The sequence below is a fragment of the Erithacus rubecula genome, assembly GCF_903797595.1.
Source record: "Erithacus rubecula genome assembly, chromosome: 3".
Lineage (NCBI taxonomy): Eukaryota > Metazoa > Chordata > Aves > Passeriformes > Muscicapidae > Erithacus > Erithacus rubecula.
Window position 1 is genome coordinate 14,005,092 of NC_136689.1, and position 27,843 is coordinate 14,032,934.

At 36.8% G+C, this 27,843-nt stretch overlaps 1 protein-coding gene across 5 annotated transcripts in view; it reads right to left on the reverse strand.

Moving 5' to 3' along the window:
- Positions 1–3,264: 3,264 nt before the first annotated feature.
- ZEB1 (zinc finger E-box binding homeobox 1) overlaps positions 3,265–27,843 on the reverse strand; it is a 116,330-nt gene continuing 91,751 nt past the window's right edge. For 3 of the 5 annotated variants that reach the window (XM_079302074.1, XM_079302072.1, XM_079302075.1), the window contains exons 2-9: positions 26,701–26,901; positions 21,477–21,539; positions 19,756–19,917; positions 16,686–16,888; positions 11,827–11,932; positions 9,235–11,045; positions 7,547–7,727; positions 3,265–5,765 (exon numbers count right to left, since the gene is read on the reverse strand). In XM_079302074.1, the coding sequence (XP_079158200.1) occupies positions 5,203–5,765; positions 7,547–7,727; positions 9,235–11,045; positions 11,827–11,932; positions 16,686–16,888; positions 19,756–19,917; positions 21,477–21,539; positions 26,701–26,901 (3,290 nt within the window). In that variant the 3' untranslated portion in view covers positions 3,265–5,202. The remainder of the gene's footprint in view (positions 5,766–7,546; positions 7,728–9,234; positions 11,046–11,826; positions 11,933–16,685; positions 16,889–19,755; positions 19,918–21,476; positions 21,540–26,700; positions 26,902–27,843) is intronic. The other 2 variants (XM_079302076.1, XM_079302073.1) reach the window with 1 other exon arrangement.

Sequence of the window (27,843 nt, forward strand, 5' to 3'; positions counted from 1 at the left end):
CAATAAATGACAAAGTACAGACTTGAAAGATGTTCCAATTTTGAATTTCCACTATGAAATTTAGATTATTGTAGCAACAATTAAACAAGCTATTCTGCCAAGGAAAGAGGAAAAAAAGTACTTATTAAAGCCCCAGATTGTGAACTGCAAAAGAAACATCAAAACCTCTCTCCAAGCAGAGAATTGTGTGCAGACTTATATGCAGGTATTAAATAAATTAGAAAGAACCAGCTTTGAAGAAATGCTCAGCACAGTGCAGATTAAGCTCTTTTCTCTCTCCTCCTCAATCACCTATCTTCACTACACCCTCCAGGACCAAAAGGGACTTCTCTTATCCTCACACCACTACCCTCACCTCTAATGGTTTTCTATACTTAGGAGGTATTTTCATTTCTCTGTTACAGACTTGTATGTTGGTTTGGAGTGTCATGTCCTGATCTTTCATTGCTTTGATGATAAAAGCCACAGTGTAGCATCTTGCTGTGGCAAAAACTGAGCTTTTAGGAGTTCATATTTTCTATCCTGGAAATAGCTTTGCTTTCAAATTGCCACTCAGTCTAGTGCCCACTACCACCCCAGGTACACTTTGCCAGCACAAACATGAGTAAAGTGCTGCTTCCACAAACACTGACTATGGGTTTACCAGCAATAATTGAATTAGAATAATTTCAGTCAAGAGTGTAAATACAACATTTGTTGCCAGGAAAATGTTGAAGCAACTTTTTCCCAGTCTGCACAATGCCTTTTAGGGGAAATATGTTATGTTCTGGGTTGATATGCCACAGTGCATTATTCTACTAAAATTTAAGGTATTTGCTGAAACATGTTGCAACTCTGAGATTAGCCAAAGTAACAAAACTTTCTCAGTTCTTTTTCTAGCATCTATTAATCTATTTGGAATTCTATATGTTAAAAAACTTCCAAGCTCATCACACAACATAGCTGAATATTGCTGTGCTATTGATTACACTTATGGACAGGTTGCTCCAGAAAAACAGCAAGTAGGCAGCAATGTGTCTATGGAGAATTTGGGAATGCCACCAAATTCACCACTGGGATGCCATATGAGTATTACTGAAAGAGGAGCAGTTACTGCTGCTCAAAGTATCCTCAACATAGTCTCTGCTCTTCTTAAACTTTTCTCCATAGCCTTAAGTTCCTCTTTCTTCTCCTATTAACTCAGGACCTTGGAAGGGTATTTCCCATCCCAGGGCTGAAACTTCGTATTTACTTCTGTAACAATCTTCCTATAGTTATTCTGTAACATTTTCCCTATTCTCATATTGTTGGATGAAAGAGGACATACAACTGTCACAATTTTGCAACTACAACTGATTTTGAGGCTGGGATTTGTTGTGTTCTGGGACAGGTCAGTAGCAGAAATAAAAGCAGCACCCCAGGCACAGGAGGGCTCTGTTCCATGCTGAATTCCAAGGACATTTTTCTTCCTGTCAGCCTGTTCCCTCACTGCTGTGCCATGGATGTGCTGAGCCATGTGTGGTGAGCTGAGGAAGGAGCAGGCACAGACATCAGCTTGGGCACACAGGCAGCTGATGGACTTTTCATCTTGTGACTGAAGAACAGGTCATAGCACTGTGGAACTTCATTAAAACTACACATTTCATGTTGGCTGCTCTTTCCCAACTTTCATTTATCTCTAAAGACAGAACCAAAAGCTTTACATTTTTGCCTCCCTTCTTTTTTTTTTTTTTTTTTTTTTTTTTCCATGTGTGAAACTCACTGTCCTTGAAACTGCCTTGCTATTACTTTAGAGGTCACAAAATCACAAAACCCACACGTGGCTGCAGCTGGGCTGCTGCTGCTCCCCTGGGGCTTGGACTCCACCACAGCTTCCTCACTGCTGGAATCTCACTGCCAGGGCTGGGAACAGCACCCACATCCTCCAAGCACCTCTGGCTTCTACACGAGTTCAATAAACTAGATGAAGACACACCACAGTTTCTGTGTTTTCCAAACAGATAACAGATGATGTTACAAAGTCACAAACACCAAAGACACTGCTGAGCTTAACAGATGCAGAACTCAATGCACCAGTCCATTTTGAAGATAAAAATGTTAGTAATGCAGTGTAAGTAATGAACATCAATTTTCTCCCCCAAAACAATGACATTTCCTGAGTAAAAGTTGCTTGGACTTTACTTTCTGCCCAAGTTACTGGCCTTCTACATTTAGCAGTCACTTACATGAGTAACCCTGGGTTTATTAAAATTCTCTGTTCTAATACTAAAGACAACATTTTCCCATTTCAACAAAAGTCTGACTGGGTTTATTACCCCAGACATCTTGGAATATGAAAAACGCAGAAAATCTTAAAATAGTTGTAAGAAGGTGTGTTTCACTACCTAAAAGAGAGCAGAGATATTTCTACCTGTGATAAATTCTAAACCACCTGATTGTTATGATAATAATTACAAGGCAATATTATTAATGCAACATAAATGGTTGTTCTTTTTAAAAGAGCTTTCTCATATTTAGCTCAATGATGCTATGAAGGTAGAAGTTTACTTGAAAGTGTGTAATTCATATACTGTACAGCAAAATGCACAGAAAGTAAAATGATTAATGTATGGGGAAATCCTTTGTATGTATTCATGTTGAGATAATAAGATTGAGAAATACCTTCATTGATTGAGAAATGTGAATATAAAGTAACAAGTGATCTTTGGGAACCCCCCATCCCTCATATTAACAACTGAAATCCCATTTTAGGGACCATTAAAGAACAGAACTTTGCTTAAACAACAGTCTCTAAGCTTTGCTTGAACTGTAAAACATTGTAAACATGCATATATAATACAATTTTCAATCCTTTATACTTAACATTACTGAAATTATGTATCTGCAATGTTAGCATTTTATCTTTGGAAAGTTCAATAGCAATATATACACCAGCCTTTCCATGGACAGCTAACTTATTGCTAAGTCAAGAAAACAGTTGTGGACTTATTTCATTTAAAAGCAGCAAAATAGCATTAAACAGTGTATTAGATAGGTACAGCAAAATAAAAAGACACAAAAGAACAACCCACATGGTTAATTTTTAAAACTCAGTTGTTCTCCTGACACTGGTAAATCAGTGTAGCAATCCCTGTGCCTGCACAGTTCAAACCCTTCTTTCACTTCAATGCTCCTTACAAACCACTGAAACCCAGGATGGACACAGAAACAGGAGCTGTGCCTCAGTAACTTCTCACAGGAATAATTTAAATGCACTTTCTACTTTACCACAATAATGACAGTAACTCAGACTTGTTGACGCATTTTATTGTGAGATGGGGAGTCTGGTAAAAAACTAGAAAATGACCATGATGTAACAAGGAACTTAAAAATGAAGTTTCAGATTTGTAACATACACACATGAATACAGGAACAAATTGGCACAAAAATGTTAAACATTGTTCCCAACACTGTTTTATAAGATTATTCTAATTTGGCTTACTAAGGAAATGAGAGTTTTATGGTTAGACTAATCTCTTAATAAAACTGCAGAGCATCATGCTATTAGTCACACAGTGAATTTCAAAATTTAAGAGCTTTATATTAAAAACTGGGTAAAGGTAAAATGAATTGATTGCAATTGTAAAATTAATACATTCCCATTTTAATTCTTCTGTTCTACAGTCCAAGGCAAGTATAAATGTTAACATAACACTGTTAAATCAAATCTCAATGCAAGAGAACCGATTGCATCTCTACTTTAAATCTTATCAACTTTCCAAATTTTCATACTAAAATATATTATTGTATTAATACAAACTACAGTATTATACACTACACTGTGTAATAAATAAAGAAATATAAAAATAAGACACATAAATATAAAAGTTTTCTAAAACTAAAAAGGTACATATGTCAGTAAGAAGGGTATTAATACTGCCAGGTTTGAAGACATACAGTACAAAATGTTGCACAGATCTATAAACTAAAAGAAATAAAATAATACTGATAGGTAAAAATCAGCTAACATTGTTAATAAATGGGGTCCAGAATAACTAACATTTGAAAATACTTATGAGCCAGATAACATGTCATGTATGTGTCTGAAATTAAAGTAAACCAATAAAGCAATAAAGCAGATTAGAAAATTTCCCTTGTAATTATTGTAGAGAAATTCTGCAAGTCAGGTATTAACCCAAAATACCACCAAATAATTAAATAATGAAATATACCAGTGTTCTTACTTCTCTGATGGCTGAGTGTTTTTTTCCCCATGAATAGTTTAGAAGTTTGATACAAATCAACAAATGCTAGTTATTGTAGGCCACACATTGGATAAAGGCTGCTTAGAGCCTTTGTAATACTGATAAATGGCACTTACAGCACATAGGTCTTGCATAAGGCCAAAGGAGATACAAAGCTTCATATCATATCCTTCATATTGTTACTACATACTCAAAACACAATTACAAACACTGTTTTTGACAACTTTCCTGTCCTTACCAGTATTAACACTGTTAGTCCCTGCAATCAGAACTCAACGACAATCTTCTCAACTACATTTTTAACCACATGAGTAAGAAACTTCAGTTCTTCTATCATCTTCTCTCTTAAGGCTAACAATACACTTTAAATGATAATATGCTCTACTACAACATCTAATGTCATAAACTGCTACCTTCTAGGTTGAATTTACAAAGGTAGCCAAGCACTGTTTGCAACTGCATTACACGTCTCTGCAAAAGGGAATTTTGTAGTGCAGAAGTTCTCACATTGTAAAACATAAGAAAAATACTGAAGTGGATTTAGGAAATGTTTTACCATAAAAAAAAAAAAATCATATAAATCTCTCCCAATTGTACAGTTTAAAAATTAATCAACTTAAGAATGAAAATTAATACTGATAAAACAAACAATGCCAGATGTTTGTTTAATAATCAGGTTTCCTACAACCTGTTAAATCTTTGCTTCCGGAGTCACTGTATTTTTCTAATCTGCTTCATGTTATAAACTTGTTCCTAACTTTGAAAACTGTGTGAAAAATTACTAAGTTTGAGGTTCAGGCACACCTGGATTTCTTTTTTTTTTTTTTTCTTTTCATTTTTTTATATATATATTTTTTTACACAGTAGTGAACAGAAATCACAGTATGCTACTGCGTTTCCATGAAAAGCATGTATAATATAGAAGGAACTTCATTACCAATTTTTTTTTTCCTTATAGAAAAAACCTAGCACGTAAGCATTATTCATTATTTTCTTCTGACACCTGCCCATTATTTTGTATAACATCCGTTTCTGCATTGCTTGCTTGATTTACAACCTCATCGCTCTTGTCACTTTCAGCTTTCCCTTCTTCCCCTTCTACTGCTGCTGCTTCTTCTGCATCCCCAACTTCTTGTAGCTCCCCGCATTCCTTTTCTTCCTGAAGTCCCTCTATGTCTTTTTCTTCCTCCTCCTCCTCCTCCTTCTCACTGTACTCCTCCTCCTCCCGGGTGAGGCTCTCCCTCTCATCCGAGTCGAGGTGGGAGGGGGAGGCAGTGGCCAGGGCGTGCTCCCCGCCCAGGGCCAGCGCCAGCCCCAGCCCCAGCTCCTCGGGCTCGGCGCTCTCGCGCTCCTCCGGCTCCCGCTTGCAGTACGAGTAGCGATGGTTCATGTGCTGGGAGTAAGAGCCCGAGTGGGAAAACCTCTTCCCACACTTGTCACATTGGTAGGGCTTCTCCCCAGAATGCAGTCGCATGTGTTCAATCAAATGGTGTTTGTGTTTGAATGCTTTCGTACAGATCCCACACTCGTGAGGTCTTTTACCTGTAAAATAAAGCACAAACGGTTGGGTGTCTTGGAGCTGAAGTTTTAAAAGTACAAGGCTGTTGTCATTGCAAAATGTTGGTGAACACACCAGCATTGATTAAATTTGATATAACAAGATGTTCTACTTCATGCATTACCAGCCCGAGTTTCTGTCTTGAGCCCCAAGGACAAAGGTGCAAGGGTGCATTGTCACAATCACTACAGTAATTTGTATGTTTTTAAGAAAAACTCATCATAGGAGAAAAAAGAGATTCTCATATATAATTTCTAGGATGATAAAAATGCAAATATAGATTAGAAAACACTTTTCTCCCAAAAACTACTTTCAATTACATTTTAACTTTTCTATATTGATGGCAGTTTAACATCAACAAAGCTTTTACGTTGGGTTTTGTGTACCAAGTCCTTCTGTGATACAGGTAAAAGGAAGATAATTTTAAAATCTAGGTTGAATGCCTTACACACAAAACTTGCTGACTACACATGTATTGACATGGAAAAAAGAGGAAATGGCCTCAGGTTGTGCCAAGAGAGGTTTACATTGAAAATTAGGAAAATTTCCACACCAAAAGGCTTGTCAAGCACTGGCACATGCTGCTCAGGGAAGTGGTTGAGTCACCACCCCCAGAGGTGTTTAAAAGACAAGCAGATGTGGCACTTTGGGGACATGGTTGACCAGTGGACTTGGCAGTTCTGGGTTAATGGTTGGAGTCAATTATCTTAAATGTCTTTTATAACTTAAATGATTCTGTGATTTTGAACATTACATTGGATTTAAAACTGGCAGGGGAAGAACAATTGTGTGAGGAAAAGCAGGAGTTAAAAGAGTCCCAGGATAGGATAGGCATGAAATTAGAAACCCTTAATGAATACAACTTGAGAAACTTGATCAAGACAAAAAAAAAAAAAATATGCTTTTAATTTTATACGTGAGATAACATTTAAATGTTAATATGCAGAAATATAATTAATATATTAATTCAGCTACTCTGTGAACCAAGAAAGTAGCACAGCATGAAGGGAGTAGCCAAAAGTTCTAAAGAATTTATTTTATGGATGTGGGGAAAGAGAAGATAAGAGCCAGCAAGAAAGGAAGAGATGTGAGGCAAAACCCAATATATATTTGGCACCTAACCAACAAAAAAAAAGAATTTTTATTTTGAGACATCACAGAAGAAATAAGAGAGCAAGAGGTATTAAAAAAATCCTAAAGATACCAGAACTGGAGCCAAAAGGAACAATTATGAGAAATTTAAAATACAAATCAAAGCCAAAAGGGTGTTCTTTAGTGGTTAGATTCTATGTCTAATGAATAGCTGAAGCTGTTAACTTCAGGTCATTATAAATGTGGCTCAATCTGAAAATCCTTCATGCCAGATAGGCATGCTGCTTCTCATGTACAGCATCAAATACATACACAATCCCTTTTTTTCCAATTTTTATTTTTAATTTTAAAAATAAATTTAAAATCAGACAAGGTAAATTAGAAGCAATATATGCTCAGTTATAAGCTGTGGCTCACAGTGATAAGCCACAAGCCAGATGCAAAAACTCCCCTTTTTCTATTCAGGGTTTACATCTAACAAATTTAAAGAAAGACTTTATTTAAGGAATTGCTGTTCTGTCAAACAAATACACAAACACAGGGGTTTCTAAAGAAAACTTAGCATATGTAGTACACTGTCCCTACACTGCCTGAGAACTGGATTCCAGTTGAGATTATGAGTTACATGTTACCAAAGAAATAATTATTGGAAAAGTGCTTTCCTAGTACATACCTGTGTGTTCATACTTATGTCTCAATAATGAGCTGCTCTTCTGGAATATTTTGTCACACAAATCACATGCATACATCCCATTTTCTGTCTTTCTCATCTTTTTCTTTGGAGGTGTTGAATCAGAATCGTTTTGATCTTCTACATTGGATATTCCTTCTGAGCTAGTGTCTTGCCTTTCATCCTTCAGAAAAATTACAAAAAAAAAGTTAAGTCCAGTAAAAGAAGTCACCCACATAAACTGAAGCTGCTATTCTCATTCAATTCCATAAATAGCCAAACAGAATTGTTTAGACTTCCACAGTCAGAAACATCCTTTACTGCATTGTTCTGCTTTGCAGTCTCTGCCACCATCCAGATGCAGAATCCTCACTGGGACTGACTTTAATCACATCCAATCTGACTGTTGGTCAGGTATAAGCTATTCTGGCACACCATATTTTAGGGTCTATAAAATAAATGCAATATTACAGACCTGTAAAGCACTTCAGTAAGTGGGAAGAGCAAATTTGCCACCTAACTGCATTTTTCAGCTAATGCTGGCCACCTACCTTTTGCTGCCTCACAGATTTTATGAAGTTAAAAGATTGTTTTTGCTGAAGTTTTCACAAAAGAGCTGCTTAAGTTACCATTTGAATTTGCATATTTGACTACCCTCTTCCTCATGAAGAGGGTATCACAACTACTACTTAACCCAAAATTTAAGGGACTTCAAAAAGTTTAATTAGTAAATTACAGTTTAGAATTAATTAGAAAATTACAGTTTCAAAACTGTAATTGTTGTGTGTTTCTAAGCATTTTAAGTGCTAAAGCTTCCCTGTAGAAGCACAGAAGTTTCTACTGACATCAGCAGTGTCACACATTTTATCAGATACTATCAAATCTGAATATAAAAGTGTACATGTTAACTACCTGTACATATTAGCCTCAAACTTTCAATATAAGCAGCCTTGTAACTCTTCAAGGCTCCTCAGTCTCTGGCAATATAGAAGCCTGAAAAAAATGCTAGACAGACAGTTTCTAAGATTTAAGTAGAAACACTCAACCACTTTTCTGATTTACCCTGTCCCTACCTTAATGCACACAGGTGACTCTCAGAAGGATCTGACCGACCCCAGATCACACCTGGATGCACCCAGGGAGGAACAAGCCAGGATACAGGAATGGCAGATGAAGATAAATATCTCCCTGACTTTCAATTGAGAATATATCTGCATTTTGTATAAAGTGCATTACAGTGTAGGATGAATTCAGCTACTCTGCAAACCAAGAAAGCAGAGCAGCATGAAAGGAGTAGTCAAAAATTCCAAAGAGTTTATTTTCTGAATATGGGGAAAGAGGAGATACAGAACCAGCAAAAGACAGAAGCCATGTTTTCTTTCACTTTTTGATCAGGAGCATTAGACAGTCTTTAAAATAGTGAGCACTAATGTCCTGGAAGATTAAATACAGAGAATAACTGAGTTGTCCATGCACAGGACAGTACAGTTTCTGTAAGTCTGGACTCAAGCTGCCTCAGCTAACTAGCTTTGCAGAGGGCACAACAGTAATAACTATTACCCAGTTACAATCAAGTCAAATAACTGATAGCTTGTATTTATATTTTTATTTAGTTCACCTTGTTAGTTTTTTGTTAGCTCAGCACAAATACAGATTTAATACATCATGTAGGAATATGGGGACTGAAGTACCTGATTTCCATTGGCTTGGGTCTGTTTTGGTGCTGTGTCATGAACTGCAGGACTAACTGTAGTAGAGTATGTATAAGCCACCTGTGGAATCAAAATGGTTTGCTTATTGGCAGCGAGAGCTCTCAAGCAGGGAACACTGTTCTGGTCAGCAATGGCAACAATTGTAGGTAACTGGGCAGTGACTGTAGGTATAGCAATATTTATGGGATTGGCACTTGGTGGGATTACATTTACAATAGGATCAGAGTCTGTAATACTGTTGTCCTTTTGTGGTTCTTTTTTTACACAAGTTAAGTTCAAAGGTTCTTCTTGGACAGAATAAACACTGTTCTGGTAAACACTAGTTATGGTAGATCTTTCCAACAGTTCTCCATGTTGCTTTGGTAGCGAAAGGTCAAGAGGTTCTATTTGTGGCTCTTCTTGTACACCCTCTGCCGTGTACGTGTAACCCTGTGAATTTCTCGATGAAGAAAGGTTTAGTGGTGATGCAGATGGCGTGCTACTGTGTGAACCATTCAGAGCTGAAGCCCCTGGTAAAGTCTGAGATTTCGTTGTACTGACAGGATTTTCTGAGTTATTTGTGCTGTTCTGGGGTTCACTCACATTTGTAGTTGCTGCTTGATCATCGTTACCTGCGGGATTGCTTAATTTAACTTGTTCAGGGGAAGATGGTCCAGAAGACTGCACAGAAATTTGTCCAGCTTGCATTTTTTCAAACCACTTTTTTACCACATCCAGTGGTAGGTTTACAGAATCTGCTATTTTTGAAAGCTCTTCTGCGCTTGGTTGTGCATTTAATGCATAATATGCTTTTAGGAGCGACAGAAGGTTCTTTAAAGGTGGCTGACCAGGAGACAGGTTGTTCTCCCCGGTTTCTGATGGGACAGGGGACTCAGGTTTCTCAGCTTCTGGTCCACTGGGCTGGGGAAGCTGAGGAGGGCTTTTTGTTTCATAGTGCTTTAATTCTTGAAGTGCATTAAGATCTCCTGGACAGTCATCACAAAGAAGACAAGTGCTATCGTTGGTCTCTCCTTCAAAGTTCTTATCTTTCTCAGACTTCACTGTGAGATCTTCTGGTAGTTTCTCATTTTTGCAACTATTTGCAGGAACAGAGTTTTCTTTTTTTAGATTTTGTGGAACAACCTGAAGTTGACTTGGCTGCTCCAAGCTGTAGTTGATGATAATTTTGGTTGTTCCATCTTGGTCAACCAAAGGAAGACTGATAGCTGAAATGAGGGAATGGCCAGCTTGTTGTATAGATGCATTGTTGATTGTTTCTTGTTCTTTGGACGCAAGATTAGCATGATTGTTTTCCAGTACTTGCCTTATTACATTACCATCCACTGCCACTTTTAGTACATTTTGAATGTCACTTAAATTGATGCTTATGGGAGACACCAGACCTACTGTTGGTAGAACAACAGCTTGCACCACACCCTGAGGAGAACTGGTTGCCTGCAATGGGCTACCACCACTAAAAACCCCATTTTGCAAAGGGGTTGAACAATTAATTCCTGATGCAACCACTATGGGCTTGAATTCATAATCCACAGGTTCAGTTTTAATTTGGTTAAGAGGAAGCTGCTCTTGCAAGGGTTTATTTTCTATCTTTTGTCGTATCTGTGGTCTTGCTGGGCTACCTGGTGATGCAGAAAGGGAGGGGGAGGAGCACTGAGACATCTTGAGCCCTGACCGGGCTCGACCATTCACGGGCATCAAACCAATACACTTCTTACTGCTTATGTGTGAACTGTATGAACCAGAATGGGAAAAACGTTTCTTGCAGTTTGGGCACTCATATGGCTTCTCTCCTAAAGAAAAGAAAAAAAAAAAAAAAAAGAAAAGAAAAAAGGCACATGCAACAGTTAACCAACAATAATTGTCAGAACAAATACATCATAATGACCTCTCAAAGATCATAGGGGAAAAAAAAAATCTTATCTAGTGAATTGAACAGTAAGAGTATAGTTCTCAGCCAAGGCTCTTTTAATAAGTTTGCCATCCACTAGCAGATATAGGATGGAGCCCACACAATCATGTGTTCCAGTATTTCTCTGTTCAACAATTACAGATTTCATTGAACTTCATTGAAGTAGCACCACCATTAATTTCTAACTTCTTATATAACATTTCTTATAACTTTTCTAATAAATTGTGTCCTGAGTCTACTTTAATATGACTAATCTCAAATGATGACAATTACAGCCACAGGAGGAACACACAGTTCTTATGTCCTGATTATTATCAATTAAAATTCTATAGCAAGGCTTGTAACACACTGAATTATCTGAAACATTAAAAAAAAAACAAAAAACCCAGAAAAAAGTGAAAAGGACCAGAAAAATGCCCCCACTTCTTCTGCAACAAGTCAAGTTTTCCTTAATTGTAAGACATTAAGTTGTAACTGTAAATTCTGTTGAGTTTTTCTACATATACCCCGTACACAGCTGACGGCTGCAGTCAGTGCTTGAAATATTCCAGAATGAAAAAAAATAAGGAAAACATAAATATTTTAAACTTAGACTTATAAGATTTATATCCAAGTTAAAAAGAGCAGAAATTAGTACTCAATTAAATGCCTGATTTATTTACCACTGTGGATTCGTAGGTGCTCCTTTAGGTGATGTTTATATTTAAAAGCTTTTCCACATTCAGTGCACTTGAATTTTCGATTACCGCTGGACTGCGTCACATGTCTCTGTAAGAAAGAAGTCTGAATTATTGTACAGGACAGATCTTGCAGAAACTGTCTGCAGTTTCTTCTATTTTCACATTGCAACAGAGAAAATGCAACACAAACCTGAAAATAATCAACCATAATTGTAAGAGACTGAAGGTGGTATGGAAAAAGAAACAAATTACAAATCAGGTAAAAACTGAGGTACACATTGCTTCTGAATAAATCTGGTACAGTAAAATGAATGAAACAAGAAAAAAAATGCAAAATATAGTTGCCTGCTCTCCTAAATTCGTGTGAAAAATTTAGAACATATACAGACATGTTAGTAGGAAGTTTCAGCATGAATGCAAATTCTACTTGTGAAAGCAAAACCATCAGGAAAACCCCAAGCCCACTAGCCACAGAACATTTCCTGCAGGACAGAGAAACATTAAACTCTATAGAAGCCTGTTTAAACTTTAATTGGTTTACTTGATTTTTCCATTTACATGCTTCCAGGGCTTACTGCTGCCTTGGATTCCTCTATATAATGATGCCACAGGATTGCTCAAGAGAAGGTAGCTCAGTGACAATAAAGGTACTCTCAGTCATAATTAATTTACAAAATAAATGTGAGAAACTAAACCAAAACAAAAATATGGAGGGGTTTCCCAAGTATACAACACCAAATCTCTTCATTGAAGCTCTATGATTATTTTTGTTAGATTTTTCCTTGTGAGAGCATTTATTGTTAACTTCTAAATTATTTTTGTCTTTATTGCTATACTAGTTTAAAAAAAAGCAAAAGCTATGACAGACATGTAAATATATGTAGTATATACGTCACATGTATGTGCAAGATCTGTAATTTACCACAAACTCTATAAATCTATGAATGTGTATTTTTAAGGACAAAAATTACATGCACTGGCAGCAGATGCTCACTGGGTGCTGGGGCTCCTCCTGAGCACAGACACGACAACTGGGGGCTGAGAGCTGTGCTGGAGAAGCAGGGATGGATAAAACACAGGATGATGATCCTGCTGTGAGACATGCCTGCAGATCTGAAGAACCTGTGGCTGTGCAGGTTGCTGGATGAAAGTCTGAACTATCTGCTATGAGATAAGCTGTCCAAATTATCAACCCTTTCTGTTCTACTCCCTGCCCTCCTTTAACAGAAGACAAATTGAAATAAGATCATCTAAATTACTTCCACATACTCTAATTCAACAGTTCCCTTGGGAGAAGCATTTGGTTAAGCTGCAGATGTACTCCTCAGGAGATACTGCTCCCACCCTGCTCAGGGTGGGCTGCTTGCTGTCTCCCCCTCAGGTCCACTCTAACTTATCCTGGTTAGCACCTGGCCCTCATTCCCAGGTTTGTCAGCTGTCTTTTGCTAGCTCAGATTGCTTTTCAGCTCTGTTTAAGTAAGTCTCCTGAAGATGATGTTCTACAAGATTGTGGCTGACTCACTGCATTTCACTTTAATGCTCCAACTGCAATGAATCTAGAGGATTGTGTCAGGATTTACTTAAGCCTGCTGAGAATCAGTTACTACTGTTTAACTTGAATTATACAAGCTAACAGATCTTGGGATATATAGCAGGTCCTGGACTACATAAATAGTCATACTAAATATCAGTGCATTTATTCAATCTGTCAGAAATGTTTCTGCTCCAGACTTTAAAATCTTTAAATCTAATGTTCTATTTCTAAGGCATGGAAGTCCACACTCTACTTATCAAATTTTTATTAAGTTTTTCTGTTTTCCTGGTCATAGCTGTAAGGTGCTTTAAGCTTTCTGCTAGGTATACATTTCCAAATGTATTCTGCCTTAGCTTCTTACACTTGTAACTCTCTGTTCAGCTTTCTTGCTGTCTCTCACAGTACTGCTTTATAAATCTGGGACTTTCTCAGAATTACCTTGAAGGACCATTTTAAATGTAACTGAGAAATTATAACACTTCTCCAAAGTACCACCTGTAATACTTTCATTTTCTCAGATTCAAATGGTTTTCCCCATCTCAGCACTGTTAAAGACACGGTAGTTTGAACTTGTGATATGTGATATATTTCTAATACATTGTACAAAATTGCAATGTACATAATTGTACATTGTATACAAATTGTACATTTTCTGCTCATTAAAATATTAACTGCAACATTCAAAGAATATTCTTCTGCACTCCTTCAAGGACTGAAAGAAGAAACATCAGCACTAAGGTCTAAAACCAGCCACTAGTACATCCCCACACCAAATGTTTACTGTGCTTAGGACTGAAACCCACCCCTCTCACACCAGAGAAATAAACTAGTTAATGAGAATCCTCAAAAGGTATTTGGAAGATGGAAATTACAGGTATATCAAGAATTTGTCACAGATGGTTTGACCATGGTTTCCAAGAACTGCTATTTCTCAGCAGTGTGCATGACACTGTGAAATTTTGAATAACTGCCCATAGGTACTTCATAAATTGATGAGAAAAAAATTAAAACAAATATAAGAAGCACATTTTCATGCAAGAAGCACATTTTCATGCTTCAAGATCTCTTTAGGTGCTTTGCATGTGAAAGCAGATGACACATGCAGCATCACCTCCTACCAACTGGTAGAGGTGTAGGAGCAGCCAAGGGTGCACAAGGGGAGGAGCATGGGAGTGAGGGAGGGAAGAAAAAGGTGCAGGATGGCTCTGAGCTCCCTGCTGGAACAGGAGCAGAACTTTTGCACATCTTCCCCTGGCTCAGAAGGATGCCCAGTGTGCAGGTGACCTTTCCACTGCCTTCACTAAGCGAGGTTTTATCTTTGCTCATTGTTTCTTTGTACAGAACAATTACAAAATTGTCACATGATGGCCATTACCAGCTAACAAAGTTATCCAAATAATCTATGGTCAGGTGAAGTTCTTTAGGAATAAGACATCAAGTTTTAAAGATGTTTAAGATCCACAACCAGGAGGTTTATACTTTAAGGACAAAAGTTCATTTTCCATTACACAAATGATGCAGTCAGGTATACGCAGCCAATTTTGAAGACATGACAACTTTGTGATAATAACAAACAAACAAATATTTAAAATTTCCAAATATCTAAACTATTATAGCTTTCATTCATGCTATGTCTTGAGAGAATAGAACACACCTAAATGGATGTAACACTGAGTTCCAGATACTCCATAGAAATAACATTAATCAAATACAATTGTGCCTTCAAAAGTATAAATCCATTAAAATATTTTTATGGCAGTACATTTTAAGCTCTCCTTTTTAGCAACTCTTCTGAGAGTGTTTACTCACTTGATATTTTTTATTTTTTCATTCAAACTACATGCAAATATGGGAAAGCCCAACTACTTTATTCTTCTGTTTTTAGGCTTGTAACTGAAAAGACTGGAAACAAATGTGGTAGCCCACAAGAAAAGCATTATATAAATAGCATTCATAGCTTTTATAGTTAGAAATATAAGATGTATGTAAGATGAAAGGAACTTTTAAAGTGCAAACCAAGCCAAAAAGGAAGTGAAACAGAAATTAATTGTTCATGGGAAGCATAGTTGAGTAAAAAAGAACTGCCACACCAGAACATGCTGGTGAAGTTATTCCAAAGCCTGTGAGACAATAAAATCCTTGCAGCAGGATGGCTGATACTTATTGTACTGATTTAATGGAACTGTGAATGTGAGCATTCAGGCATAAAAATTGTATAATAAATTTTTAAGCCTGTTAAATTGTTGAACCTGGTGATATTTTGTAGGATGGAGGTTAACAGCCAATATGTAAAAAGCATCCTTTACTCTGATTTCCTCAAGTAAAGCATCTTCCTTTACTCTGGACAACAGCTTGTTGATTTGGTGCTACCAGAAATCTTGGAAGTACCTTTACTTTTACATTCTGTTTTGCATTTTTCTGTTATATTTGTCTCCTGTCTCCTTTCTGGAGAGTATTGATCTTTCTAGACTGTCCTCTGAAGGAAAAATCTCCAAGCCTCTTTAACTTGGTGGTGGAAAATCTGTATGTTTTTTTCTCTGGATAATTCCTGACTGTTTCAGTTGGTTCCTGAGCCTCAGAATGTCTCTGATAAACTATGGAAGCATGTGCTAGGAATGGATGTTGGAACACTATGGGGATAACAAAGAAAAGGAGGGACAGGAGAACAGTCTCAGGATCTTCTGTAATGATCACAAGGTTAACTCATAGAAGACATTTGAGGGACCTATGCCCGCAGGTCATCCCATGAACCAGACAAAACAAGCTCATAACATCTTCAGCCTTTTCTGTTGCTTCATTATTACTGAAATACCATATTTTACACACTAATTATTTGTATATTGTCTTACAGCATGAGTTGCATTTGAAAACTGTACTTCACAGTACAAGCAACACAATGGTTTGTTTCTTAAGGGCAAAAATGCTACAGCAAATTGTGAATCATTCAAACAGGACTTAAGAAAAAAGAGGGGAAGTGTTTCATTAAAGGTTTGAAATTAGATGTGAGTAATCTTTATGCAATGGTAGCCAATGAACAGAAAAACCACCAAATTACCTATAAATATAATAAAACTTTCTGAAAACAACCCTTGTGCTTAGATGAATGAAAACAGGAATTGAGACCTCATCCTTTGACAGCTACAAAAAAAACCTGACTAGAGCAGCAAGCTTGAGAGTGTGCTCTGGGACAGGACCATCAGCACAGAGATGACCTGCTGCGAGCAGTTTATCTGCTTTCACATTTCTGCCCAAACAGACCCCAGGGCTGCTGCAGGGGACAATAACCCTTAATGCAAACGCCACTTACTGGATCCCTTCCTGACTTGTGTGATGTCATGTGGCGGTCGAGCTGCGTTCTGTAGGCAAAGGTGTAGCTGCACAGGGAGCAGCTGAAGTTGTCCTCGTTCTTTTCATGGCGGTATTTGATGTGCTCCTTCAGCGAGGTGAAACGCTTGTACCCTCGGTCGCAGTACGGGCAGGTGAGCAGCTGGGAAAACGCGTCAGGGGTTCCTGCACAGGACACACAGTGCACCAGACTTCAACAGACAGCTGCCAAACCCACTGCCAGCAACAAACAGGCTTGACATTTACACCTACCACTGTAAAAAAAACCACGCAGCTGCTGGAAGCTCCATTTGTCCTAGAGAAGGACTAGTGATAATTTAGGTTTTTCCACACTATGGTTGCCCCAATGCAGCTTGGGGAGAGTCAGCACAATATGCTGACAGGACGAGGGGGGATGGTTTTAAACCAAAAAACACTAGATATAAAGAAGAAATTTTTCATCATGAGGGTGGTAAAATACTTCAACAGGTTGCCTAGACGGGTGGCAAATGTCCCATTCCTGGAAATATTCAAAACCAGCTTGAAAATGGTTCTGAGCAACATGATAAAGTTGAAGATGTCCCAGCTCATTACAGTGGGGCTGTACCTAGATGACCTTTAGAGGTCCTGTCCAAAAAACAAACCACTCTATGATTCACAGATATGTATGTGTTAGTAGGACATACTGTCTGCAGGACAGAAAGCAGAGAGATCAAATGTGAGGCCATACATATGAGTCTAATGTGATCTATGGAATCTATTTTGCTGCTTTTCATAAAATACTTTGATATTCATAGAGGGAAAAGTGAAACAAAATTGAAGCTAAATAATAATTTCACAAGTCTATTTCAAGAAGTCACCATTTACAAAGTTCCAGCTCCGTCCCTTCTTACCAGCATATGTTTAGCCCTCTACAAAGCAACTCATTCTATCCTTGCAAAACTAGTTTTATAAAGGACCAAAAAAATTTTCTTTATAAATTGATAAAGGTACATTCAAATAAGTGTAGGGCTTGCTGTATTTGATCAAACCATCAATTTATAGGTGTGATATCCTCCAGTGACCATGCCACTCTTCCTTGCTTCAAGACAAACAGGAAGGAAATGTTGCAAGGATGTACCTATGCACTGAGCTGAGCATGGGAAAGGTGAAGGTCTTTACTGATTAACATTTTATGCTCTGACGCACACAGGGCAAATTTGTACATGCTGTCATTTTAAGTTTCAGAACTGTAAGAATTATTAATACTCATAAATGAACCAGTACTTTAGAAAGTACTTCTGAATTATTTACCTTCATGACCTCTTCCAGCAGTTATCATCACAGATTGATTATATGTTCTACAAAGTAGGAATTCATTTTGTTTGTGTGGAAATTACTAACCTAATTTTTAGTGAATATGCCACTGATCATGCAACAGTGAAAAGCAATCAGACCACTTTTGTTTATTACTAAAAATCACCACTTTTCCCATCATACAGGTTCTTTTACACTTGTTAGAGTAACAATCAAAATAACCCCTACCCACAGGGATTTTTTGGTGCTCTATCCATCTCTGCTTTTCCTGATTTAGCTGAGTTGTCCAAAAACAAAGCCATCCCCAGATATGTAGACCAAGTATACTTCCCTTCAATTCTCTTTTCACCATCTATAATTCAACTCACCTGACATAAAAAATACTCCCCTTCAGCACAAATACAACTTAGTAAAAATGTCAGAAGCATGTTAACTTAAATTATATTTCCATTGGAGGAAATGGAGAAATGAAAACAGTTTCCCAAAACCACTAAAAACTCTTGATTCTGTGACTTCTCTTGTCTACTTTCCCAGATTGGAAGTATACATCTTTACCAAATGTCATTATATTTTTGGCATTTTCTGTTCCAAAATGATTAAAACACAACAGTATTATTCAGCATTGTGTTCTTCACAATACTTCTCAGTGAAGTTACTGGGATAGGTCCAATTTAAATGATTAACACAAATGTGAATTTTTAATGATTACATGGAAATCATATGGCAAGTCTGTAAAACTAACTTGACAATATGTGCCACTGCAACCACATATTGGAATCCTAAATTAATTAATGTACTTTTAAAAGTAAAATCTGTAATAACACAAAATCTCTGGAGGAGCAGAATGAAAAGGTTATCTTTGCTTTTTTCACTGCTCTCCCTTAGACTCCAGTACAGTGCTACAGCTACAATGACATTTATCTGTTCAGTTATATTCATTTCTTAAAACAATCAGAACACAACTCCTAACTGTTTATGTAGGCTGTTACTTTTTCTTGAAAATTCATAAATACTCCAAATGTCACAAGCTATCTAAGCTGAACACTTGAGAAACACACAGAATGCAAAACCAATCTCAATAGCATTCTTTTTCAAATATTTCATGACTAAGAAATCAATAAAATTTAACTTCTCATCTCAAAACACCTTAAGCATGAAACTTCCTCAGAGGAAAAAAAAAATACATCAGCTTAAAAATAACAACAAGTCATTACTTTTTCACATAAACATTTTTGTATGAACAATACTTCTTTTTTCTCTGCTGCTGTCCTTTCAGGCAAAAAACCCCAAAAGTCTGTCCTAAACTGCCTACCAAATAAAAGAAATTCTACCTAATAGATCTTTTGGTGAGCTTCGTTTAGAAATATAAAAAATGAAAGAAACATTTTATAACTCTCCTTAAGTTATATAAAACTGTACTATTTTCCTACACTTTTACCATGTTTAATACGTATTTATTCTGTTCTTTCATATAATGATGCTGAATGGATTTATGAAAGCTTGAACTTTTCTTTCCAATGACTTGAGGTTATCATTTAAGTATTCATACAACTGAATCCCAATGCATGTCTTGTTTCACAAAATCAAGTGGAAATGTTTTTTGCATGATGATCCCATCCTCTCATAATTATTTAGCTAAGGGTTTTTTTTCCTCTATAGTTACAAATATATGCACTGTTGTCTTCTTAAACACAGCAGAAATTTTGGGTCAATGAGTACAATTGATTTCATAAGAATTGAACTGATGACATATTTACCATTTTCATCCTGACCACTTGCTTCTGGTGTGCCTTGTCTCTGGTCCTCCTCAGGTGCTTCAGGGTAGATAACAGCTGTATCTTCTTGTTTAAGGAATTCTTCAACATTAGGGTCATGGTTTTGCTCATTTTCTGCATCAGAATCACATTCATCTTCTTTGACTAAGTGTGAAAAACAATCCACAAGATACAAAGTTAAGTTTAAAAAAGAACATAAATTAGATTCAGTAATTCACATTGCCAAATCTCCCTCTAGCCAAGGATTTAAAAACTCTTTACAGATACTGGTGTAGGTCAATCCCTGTAAAATGCCAGATTACACCATGCTTTAAAAGATCTGGTAGCATAATGATATTTAAAAACCTGACTAAACACAGTTAGCCTCTAACTCAGTGCACTTTTATCATTTCAGATTTAGCTGTTCTCAATATCTCTGAATATCTTAAATGCAACATTAACTATGAATTAGGCCTTGTAGTTGGAAGGCCAGTTTACCATCTTGGCTCCTGTGTTTGCAAAGGTACACTTGTTGCCTTCAAGACACAATTCTTAATGTTATTTATAACTGTTAATTAGCACAAACTCACAAGATATTAAAACTCATTAACAAGCTGGCCAGATAAATGCAGCAAATTTGAACTCTGACTGGCTTGTTCTCTGGCATTGGAAATGGATACCAAAAAGGCTTCAGATATAGTTAACAACCTTCAACATTCTCCAGTTAAAAACTTAAGAGAAAAACCCAGCAAAAACTGTATTGCAAAATTAGCAAATAATAAATTAAATATTTTACTTAATGATTGTATAATAAATATTTGATTCCAAGTACTTGCCTAACTACATTCTTCATAGAGTTTATTTTTACCATGGTGGAACATTCTGTGAAAGCTCTGCCTGCAGCACCCTAAATCATGACAGATGTTCTCCACTATTAATGTGAGACATATTTTTAATAGGAAAGAGAAGTTTTATGATTCATCTCTCAGTGTGAAGTCACATACTCAATTTACAATTTGACAAAATCTTTTTATGACACAAGGCAGTCTCTCACATGTAGACTATAATGCAATGAATAATGCAGCTCTCCATACTTATGTGGAGAGAAATGACTTTATAGGAACCAAAAAGAATGTGTGAAACTAGAGTTTAAAACATATTAATGTGTTCAGATGTGAGTTTGCTTTTAAATAAGACTTACTCTGATATTATCTACCTATCCAGTAGGGAATTAAATAAACCCTCAAAAAATAACAAACTATCTGTTTTTATTTGAGTCTGAAACTGAAGTACACAATTTAATTTGCCTTCTGTGTAACCAGTACAAAGAGAGGAGATGGTAATAAAATACAGTATTAGCTTAGGTCTATTTTTGTGTATTTCTTCATAGTTTAAAACACTACCTGCTGACATCTCTATGTAAGATTATTCCTTGTTTTTCCCTTTGGAGATGTGGTGCTGCCAGAGCTGTGTGATCAGTCCTTGGGAGGGAGGGCTGCTCTGTGTCACTGGTTACCTACACCTCTGGACCCTGGATACCAAAAGATGCCCAGACTTTTTTCCTCAGCTAAAACAGTGTTTACATTTTAAGACCCCAACCATGGAAAAGCAAAGTATTTTTATAAACAGAGGTGGGAGAATTCCCAAGATTTTGGAATGATTGTCACCTAACCAAAATTCAATAGCACTTTATGAATAAGGGACTCAGATTAACAAAGAAATACCTGTACATCCAATTTCATCTGTCTGAGCTTCAGGCCCCAGGATTTCCTTTCTTTCTTTTCCAGCTGAAATAGCACATTTCACAAAAATAATGACTATTTAAAGAAAACCCCACAAAACAGCAACAACAGAAGCCACATGCACACCAACAACTTAATACACTTGAGCTATTTCTTCAGCAGTGCTTTCCATTTCTGTATTGTTTAGAAGAAGTGCATTTAATGACAATGTTCTTTTAAAAATATGGATGGCACATTATTTCAGCAGTGTGTGATCACTTGAACTACAAAGATATTTCATATTTAAGCAAACTAAACCTTAAAAGGAAGCAATACTAAACACTGACCATTATGTGAATTGAGGTAAAGACATGGACAGTGTGTTTCACCAACAAATAAAGAGTCATCTACTTAAGTGACCCCATCTATAAATGCAGCTATCTGATACACTGGAATATTATTTCCAGAAATCAGAGCATCATAAAACAAATGCAGTTATGTTATTTTGTCCAATTAGCAGTTTTCAGAAATTATTGACAATTTGCTGGTAATGTCTGCAAACAGCAACCTAATGTGTTCCCTTTCTTGCAAAGCATCTGGAAACCACTTAAAGCAGTGATTGCCTTTAAAAATGAAATAAAAAAAAGGATTTTAAACACATGCTCCCCCTTCAGAAGAGGGAACTGTGCACTATAGATATGCTTCATGTATTGATTCCAATACTCAGTAGACTCTGCAGAACCAATCTGCTGCTCCAGCTCTGCCAGCTCTGCTGAGCTGCAGCCTCCAAGGCTGCAGCATGGAAGTTTTAACTCACTATAGGCTGCTGGTTCAAATCAATAAATGGCCAAGTTATTCTTCATTTTGGTTCACTGGTTAGCATGGACTGGGAAGCTCCCACAGGAAAAGGCACTGCTGACATTTCTGTCAGTACCTGCCCTATGGCAGGAGTACACAGGAAAGCTATGTTGTCTTGGTTTGCTCTTTATCAGTACTATGCTATGTTAACAGATGTGAAATTAAAGCTTTATTTCATAGTTTCATTATGGAAACCTTGGATACTTCAGACCTACACTCCAGAAAAAGCCTTTTAGGTGATGCAGAAGGTTAGAGCACACAGCTGCTCTGACCTGAAATGCCAACTGTTATCCTTCTATTTACCTTGCTTCAGAGCAGGAAAAAATCCTTTAGGCTGGCAAGTCAAAAGCCCAGAACATTCCAGCTTTTTAATTGCAGGAGAAGGCAATTTCTCTTTTATATGGAAGATGACAAATACTAGGAGAACTTTCAAGTTCTCAAATAGTGCCAGCTCCCTCAAATGAAAAGCTTCTGAATTCTGCCTACTTTGACCAAAGACCACAGACCCAAGGTACCTGCAAACAGTGACAATTTAAATACATTTCTTGCTTTAAACAAGAAATGTCTTTAAAAGGAAACTGCAGCTCTTAAATCTTGCCTTAATTTCAACTGACATTTAAAAAAAAACCCTCAAAAAACCTCAACAGCGTGTATTATATTAGTCAGTTCTGGATTGTGAAGTAATTACATTTTTGGCTCACGGTACCAGACTTGGTTCAGAGTTTGTAAGATGGATGTCTGGATGCAACAAAAATTGAAACTCAAAATTTAATTTCTTAAAATCAAACGTTATACAAACTCACTGTTTTCTTTTAAGGAGGATTTTTGATGGTTGTGACTTTTCTCTATTATGAAATAGGATCTACATGAGGGGGAGAATATCAGTAAGTTATTACTCTGGAAATTTAAATTACAGTGTCTTCAGTAAATTCCACTGGCTTTAGTACAAATAAAAGTTATGTTTCCCAAGGGAATGTCAAGGAATTTATGGAATTATAGATTAATCTAGTGAAGTTAAACCCCCTCTCAATTCTAATACTCTGATACTGTCTCTTGCCAATATCTAAAAGTAGGGTACGAGAGAGGAAGAAACCTTTTTCCACAGGGCAATGCTGTAGGAATAATTAGTTATTTGAAAAATATGAAGTAGATATACACCTTTATAGCTATGTATGATTCACAAAGAAAGGCAACATTGCAATCATGCCCTCAGAAGCCAAATTATCACACATCTGGGAAGCAACAGAATGGGATGTGATGATGGGGGAACAGATCTTAAGACCCTGTTCCACCAAGCAGAAGTCACTGATCAAGCTCTGAGTTCCAGAGGAAATTCAAGCTACCTGCTAAATGACAGCTTAAATAGAGGTCTCCACAAATAGCATCTAGGTCATGAATATCCATCCTGGTATTACAGCTGGACATACCAGATAGCTGTAAAACAGCTTCTTGGACTTCTACATCTCATCACTGCTTATGAGCTACTGCTTAGAGATACAGTGGGGCTTCCCTGGGTTAAATGCTGATGATTTTCAGATGACAGGGAACAGTGTTAACTAGCAGCAAACATGCCTGACAACTACTGACATTGCTGACAGTAAAGATCTCTGCATAGCTAAGATAACTGATCAAATTGAAACCACTAGCAAAAGGGAAATTTTGGCTGTAGGCAGAAAGACAAACTTCATGAAATGTCCACTGCAGTCTTTATGTTCAGAGAAGGGAATAAATTCCAAAGCCCATCAAGAGAGTTCTAATTTAAATTCTACAGAGCTAATTTTCTGATACTCATGTAGCAATCACTATTTACAGCTTGCAGCATTGACTAGTTGTTTGCTTTTGGATCAAAAAGATGCCACACAACCCACCAAATGTCAGAACACACTTTTGAGCATATAGGTTCAACCTAAAACTTGGTGACTTAAAGGAATTTTTGAATTCCAGAAAGATCTTAAACATTAAACATAATTTCCTTCATATTTGAAGGTTATTTCAAAGTCTGATTTTTTAAAAAAATTTTTAATTTTTGAAGATATCCTAATTCCAGTCCTTAGGCCTCCAGGTGTGCTAAATACTTATAGTATATAATAATGCTTTTTAAAAAGTATTAATACAATAAGTTTAACTCCTGTCCTTTTTTTTTTTTTTCTTTTAATTGGTTTTACTTCTAACTAAGACTTTACAGGTTTTACTTCTAACTAAAGCAAATAAGAATCATATTAGGGCATCATTGCACACATGAATGCTGGCACACTATCAACAACTCATCCAGGATACATGTGGTTCACTTTTTTAAACCTGTAGAGCTTTAAGTTTCACCTCTTAAGAAACACACCTTATATTTAAAGCACTTGTTCCTAGGGTCTTTTAGAAATTCAGTTAGAATGACTGGAAATGGAAGGAAACTAATCTGAAAGAAATGTTATGTGTGTTGTTTCTACTCTTGGCAATTTGTGAACAGAATAAATATGAAAAAAACTCATTCTGTCAAGTTCAGCTAACCCAGGACTACTGAGTACTACTTTACTGGTGAAATAACTTACTAAAACTGTCATAGAGTATATTTCTTCTAAAGATAATCACCAGTCTTGAAGATGGTTGCACACCATTTACCCCAGTACATTTCCCCATATGAGACAGATCATGTATTCAGTACCTCTCTCTTCATATCTCTAACATGCAATCAAGATTGATGATGTGATTTTCAGCTCATACCTTTCCTTCTAGGAAAGCTATCAAAAGAGTAAACAGTATTCTGCCCTAGCAAATCAAAGCTCCATAAAACCTAATGTAGCCTTCACTTTTCTCATATGGTCATTGCCAAAAATTTAAACTATTTATTTAAAAAACCCTTATTAACAAATTTAAAAAACCCTTCCAGACTGCTAAAAAAGAGGCTTCAGAATACATAATTTTGACAGAAGAAATTTGTGGTTGCTGACCAAGCCTGTATGGCAATTAATTAATCTTTTGTCTGGCTACCAATGAAATTCTGACTTCATAAGCAAACTCCAAAGCAGAGAAACATTGAGCACATTGCAAATCTACAATAATAGCAGAATTTAAAACTAAAGAGAATTTAGAATTTTAGCAAATAATTTTTTTAAAGGTATATTTGACATAAGGAGTCAAAAAACATGCCATCATATGTCTAGAGCCCTGCAAACCCCCAGAAAGTTGCCCATCATGCCCATCCCCAGAAAACATCCAATCCAAGAAATCTTGATCCCAAATGTCTGGGAGCCAGGCTCTCCTTCCTTCCCCTTTTCAGGTTTCCTACACCTATGCTTGAAGGGTTCAAGCCTATACAGAGCCCACTATAATGTAACCACAATTTCTGATAGACACAACTTGCAAGAGAACTAAGATATTACAGGAAAACTGAGAAAATTACCTACCTAATAATTTAGCTCCAAAATACTCATTTCCCAGCACAGCATACCTTGGCAATAGCAGCAATGTAAAAACAGTCTGAGCTGATGCTATTCTTTGAACTCTCAGCTGCTCTCTCTCAGCTGGACTGCAGTTAGGGACCATATGACTGCTTTCAGTTTATTTAGATGTGAGGTCATGCACTGTGTATTAAACCACCAGTGTTAAAAGGTGGATGCTAGCAATTGTGGCTGGAGTTCAGATACAAACAGGGATATGCTGGAAAACATTCTGTATCTTTCAGGGCATTAAGGCCAAATTCCACAATAAATTCCATTAATTTATGCATTTATCCCAATTTGGCTCAAAAGTAAGCATGCTGTGTGATATTATGAAACTCAGTATCTGATTCCACAGTAAAAAAAGGCCCATTTCCTGTCTGCTTAAAATTTTCAGCTTCTAAACCTGATGCATATGTACAACATTTATCTCTTTTCAGTGTTTTCGAAATAATGATTCATTTTGACTTACATAACCAGTTCTAAAACTAATCAACTAATTTTTTTTTTCTGCCTGTGTTTAATTAGGAAAAAGAGAGAAATTAACATCTGATTTTTTTTTCATGCTTTTTGTTTACTGCTTACTCCCCAAGCTGAGTCAATCCTGAACCTTACAAGGAGCTCTGGCAGAGACCTGCCAGGCAAAGACTTGAAAAAAACCAAGAGCTAGTAACTAGTCACTAATCAGCCTTTGGAATGCTGCATCTACAGACTGAAAGTTCCTGTAAAACAATGCCAATGGAATTAATCCACCTCTGAATCTGCTTCAAATAATAAATGAAGAATATGAAGCATGGTACAATAACTATAAAACCTCTTTTTTTGACTGTGAATATTACGTGTTATTTCATAATAAAGGGATGAAAAAAAAATGCTCTATGGAATCTTCATTTTAGAAAATTTTCTTTACATAGTATCATCAGTAGAAATGAACATACCTTCATCTTCCCAGCAACTGTTTGTACTCCCTTCTCTTTCACTGTTTTCTGGTAATACTATATGGTCCGTTGGCAAGTCATCTTCTGGCACACTAGCATCACAGTCTGCTGCATCTGTTACACTTTCCTCTTCCACTATATGCAATTTATCTTCATCATCTGAATCTGAGTTTGCTTCTACCACATTGTTGTAATTGGTGACTGTGGAGAGACAAAAACAAAATACTGATCAATATACTCATAACTAAAAGCATGGAGATCCAAAGCTGTCAGTACTCTGGCCATGGGGCATCTCTGTGGGGGTCACATTATTATTCTTGCCCCATGAGGTTGGCACTGCCCTGCCCTGTGAGCAACTTGGCTGTAATGTCAGCACACAGGGAGCACCTGGCAGCTCCTGGGCTCCCACCACCTCTCACTGTGCACACCCAACACAAGGCTGCACGAGAGAAGGCAGTGGACAACTCCAGAGCTGGAGCCACGGTGGAGTAAGAGAATTCCAGCTGGACCACTCCAATGTGGATGCCAGCACTGCTGTATGCCTCATCTATGATTGTCTTCAAAAATAGTCTTCATTTGTAGGCACAAAAGATCAGTTACAGTCATTTCAACTTAAAATGTAAGGAATTCTAAGTAAAACATATTAAGAACAAATTACTTTCACAATCTGTTTAAATGTCTTGTTACACTATGTAAGTTAAACTATGAAACAGATCTACATTGGTATTATTCCTTCACTGCCAAGTTTGAACTTCTTAATAAAATACTTCAAAATACAGTCTAAGAAAGAGAATAAATTTATAGATGGATAAACCAACAAGACTTGGCTGCAGCACTCCTTCAATGGTTATCAGAATTATACCTGGGGGGCACATAATCATGGTACTTTAAGATACCTGCATCCTGTCACTGTTAGCTCACAAGAAGCCAGACTGATTCCTTCATGTGAAATACTGCCTATTAAGGTAGATAAATACCAAACCAGACTTCTGATCTTCTGAAGTTAGCTCTTTTTTTTTTTTTTTAAGTAGATATTTTAGTCATTTAAAAATGCATGTTATCAGGAAAAGTGAGTAACATTATGAACAGATAGGCTACTATCTCATTTCCTTCCAATTCAGGAGAAAAATGTCTCATCTAAAA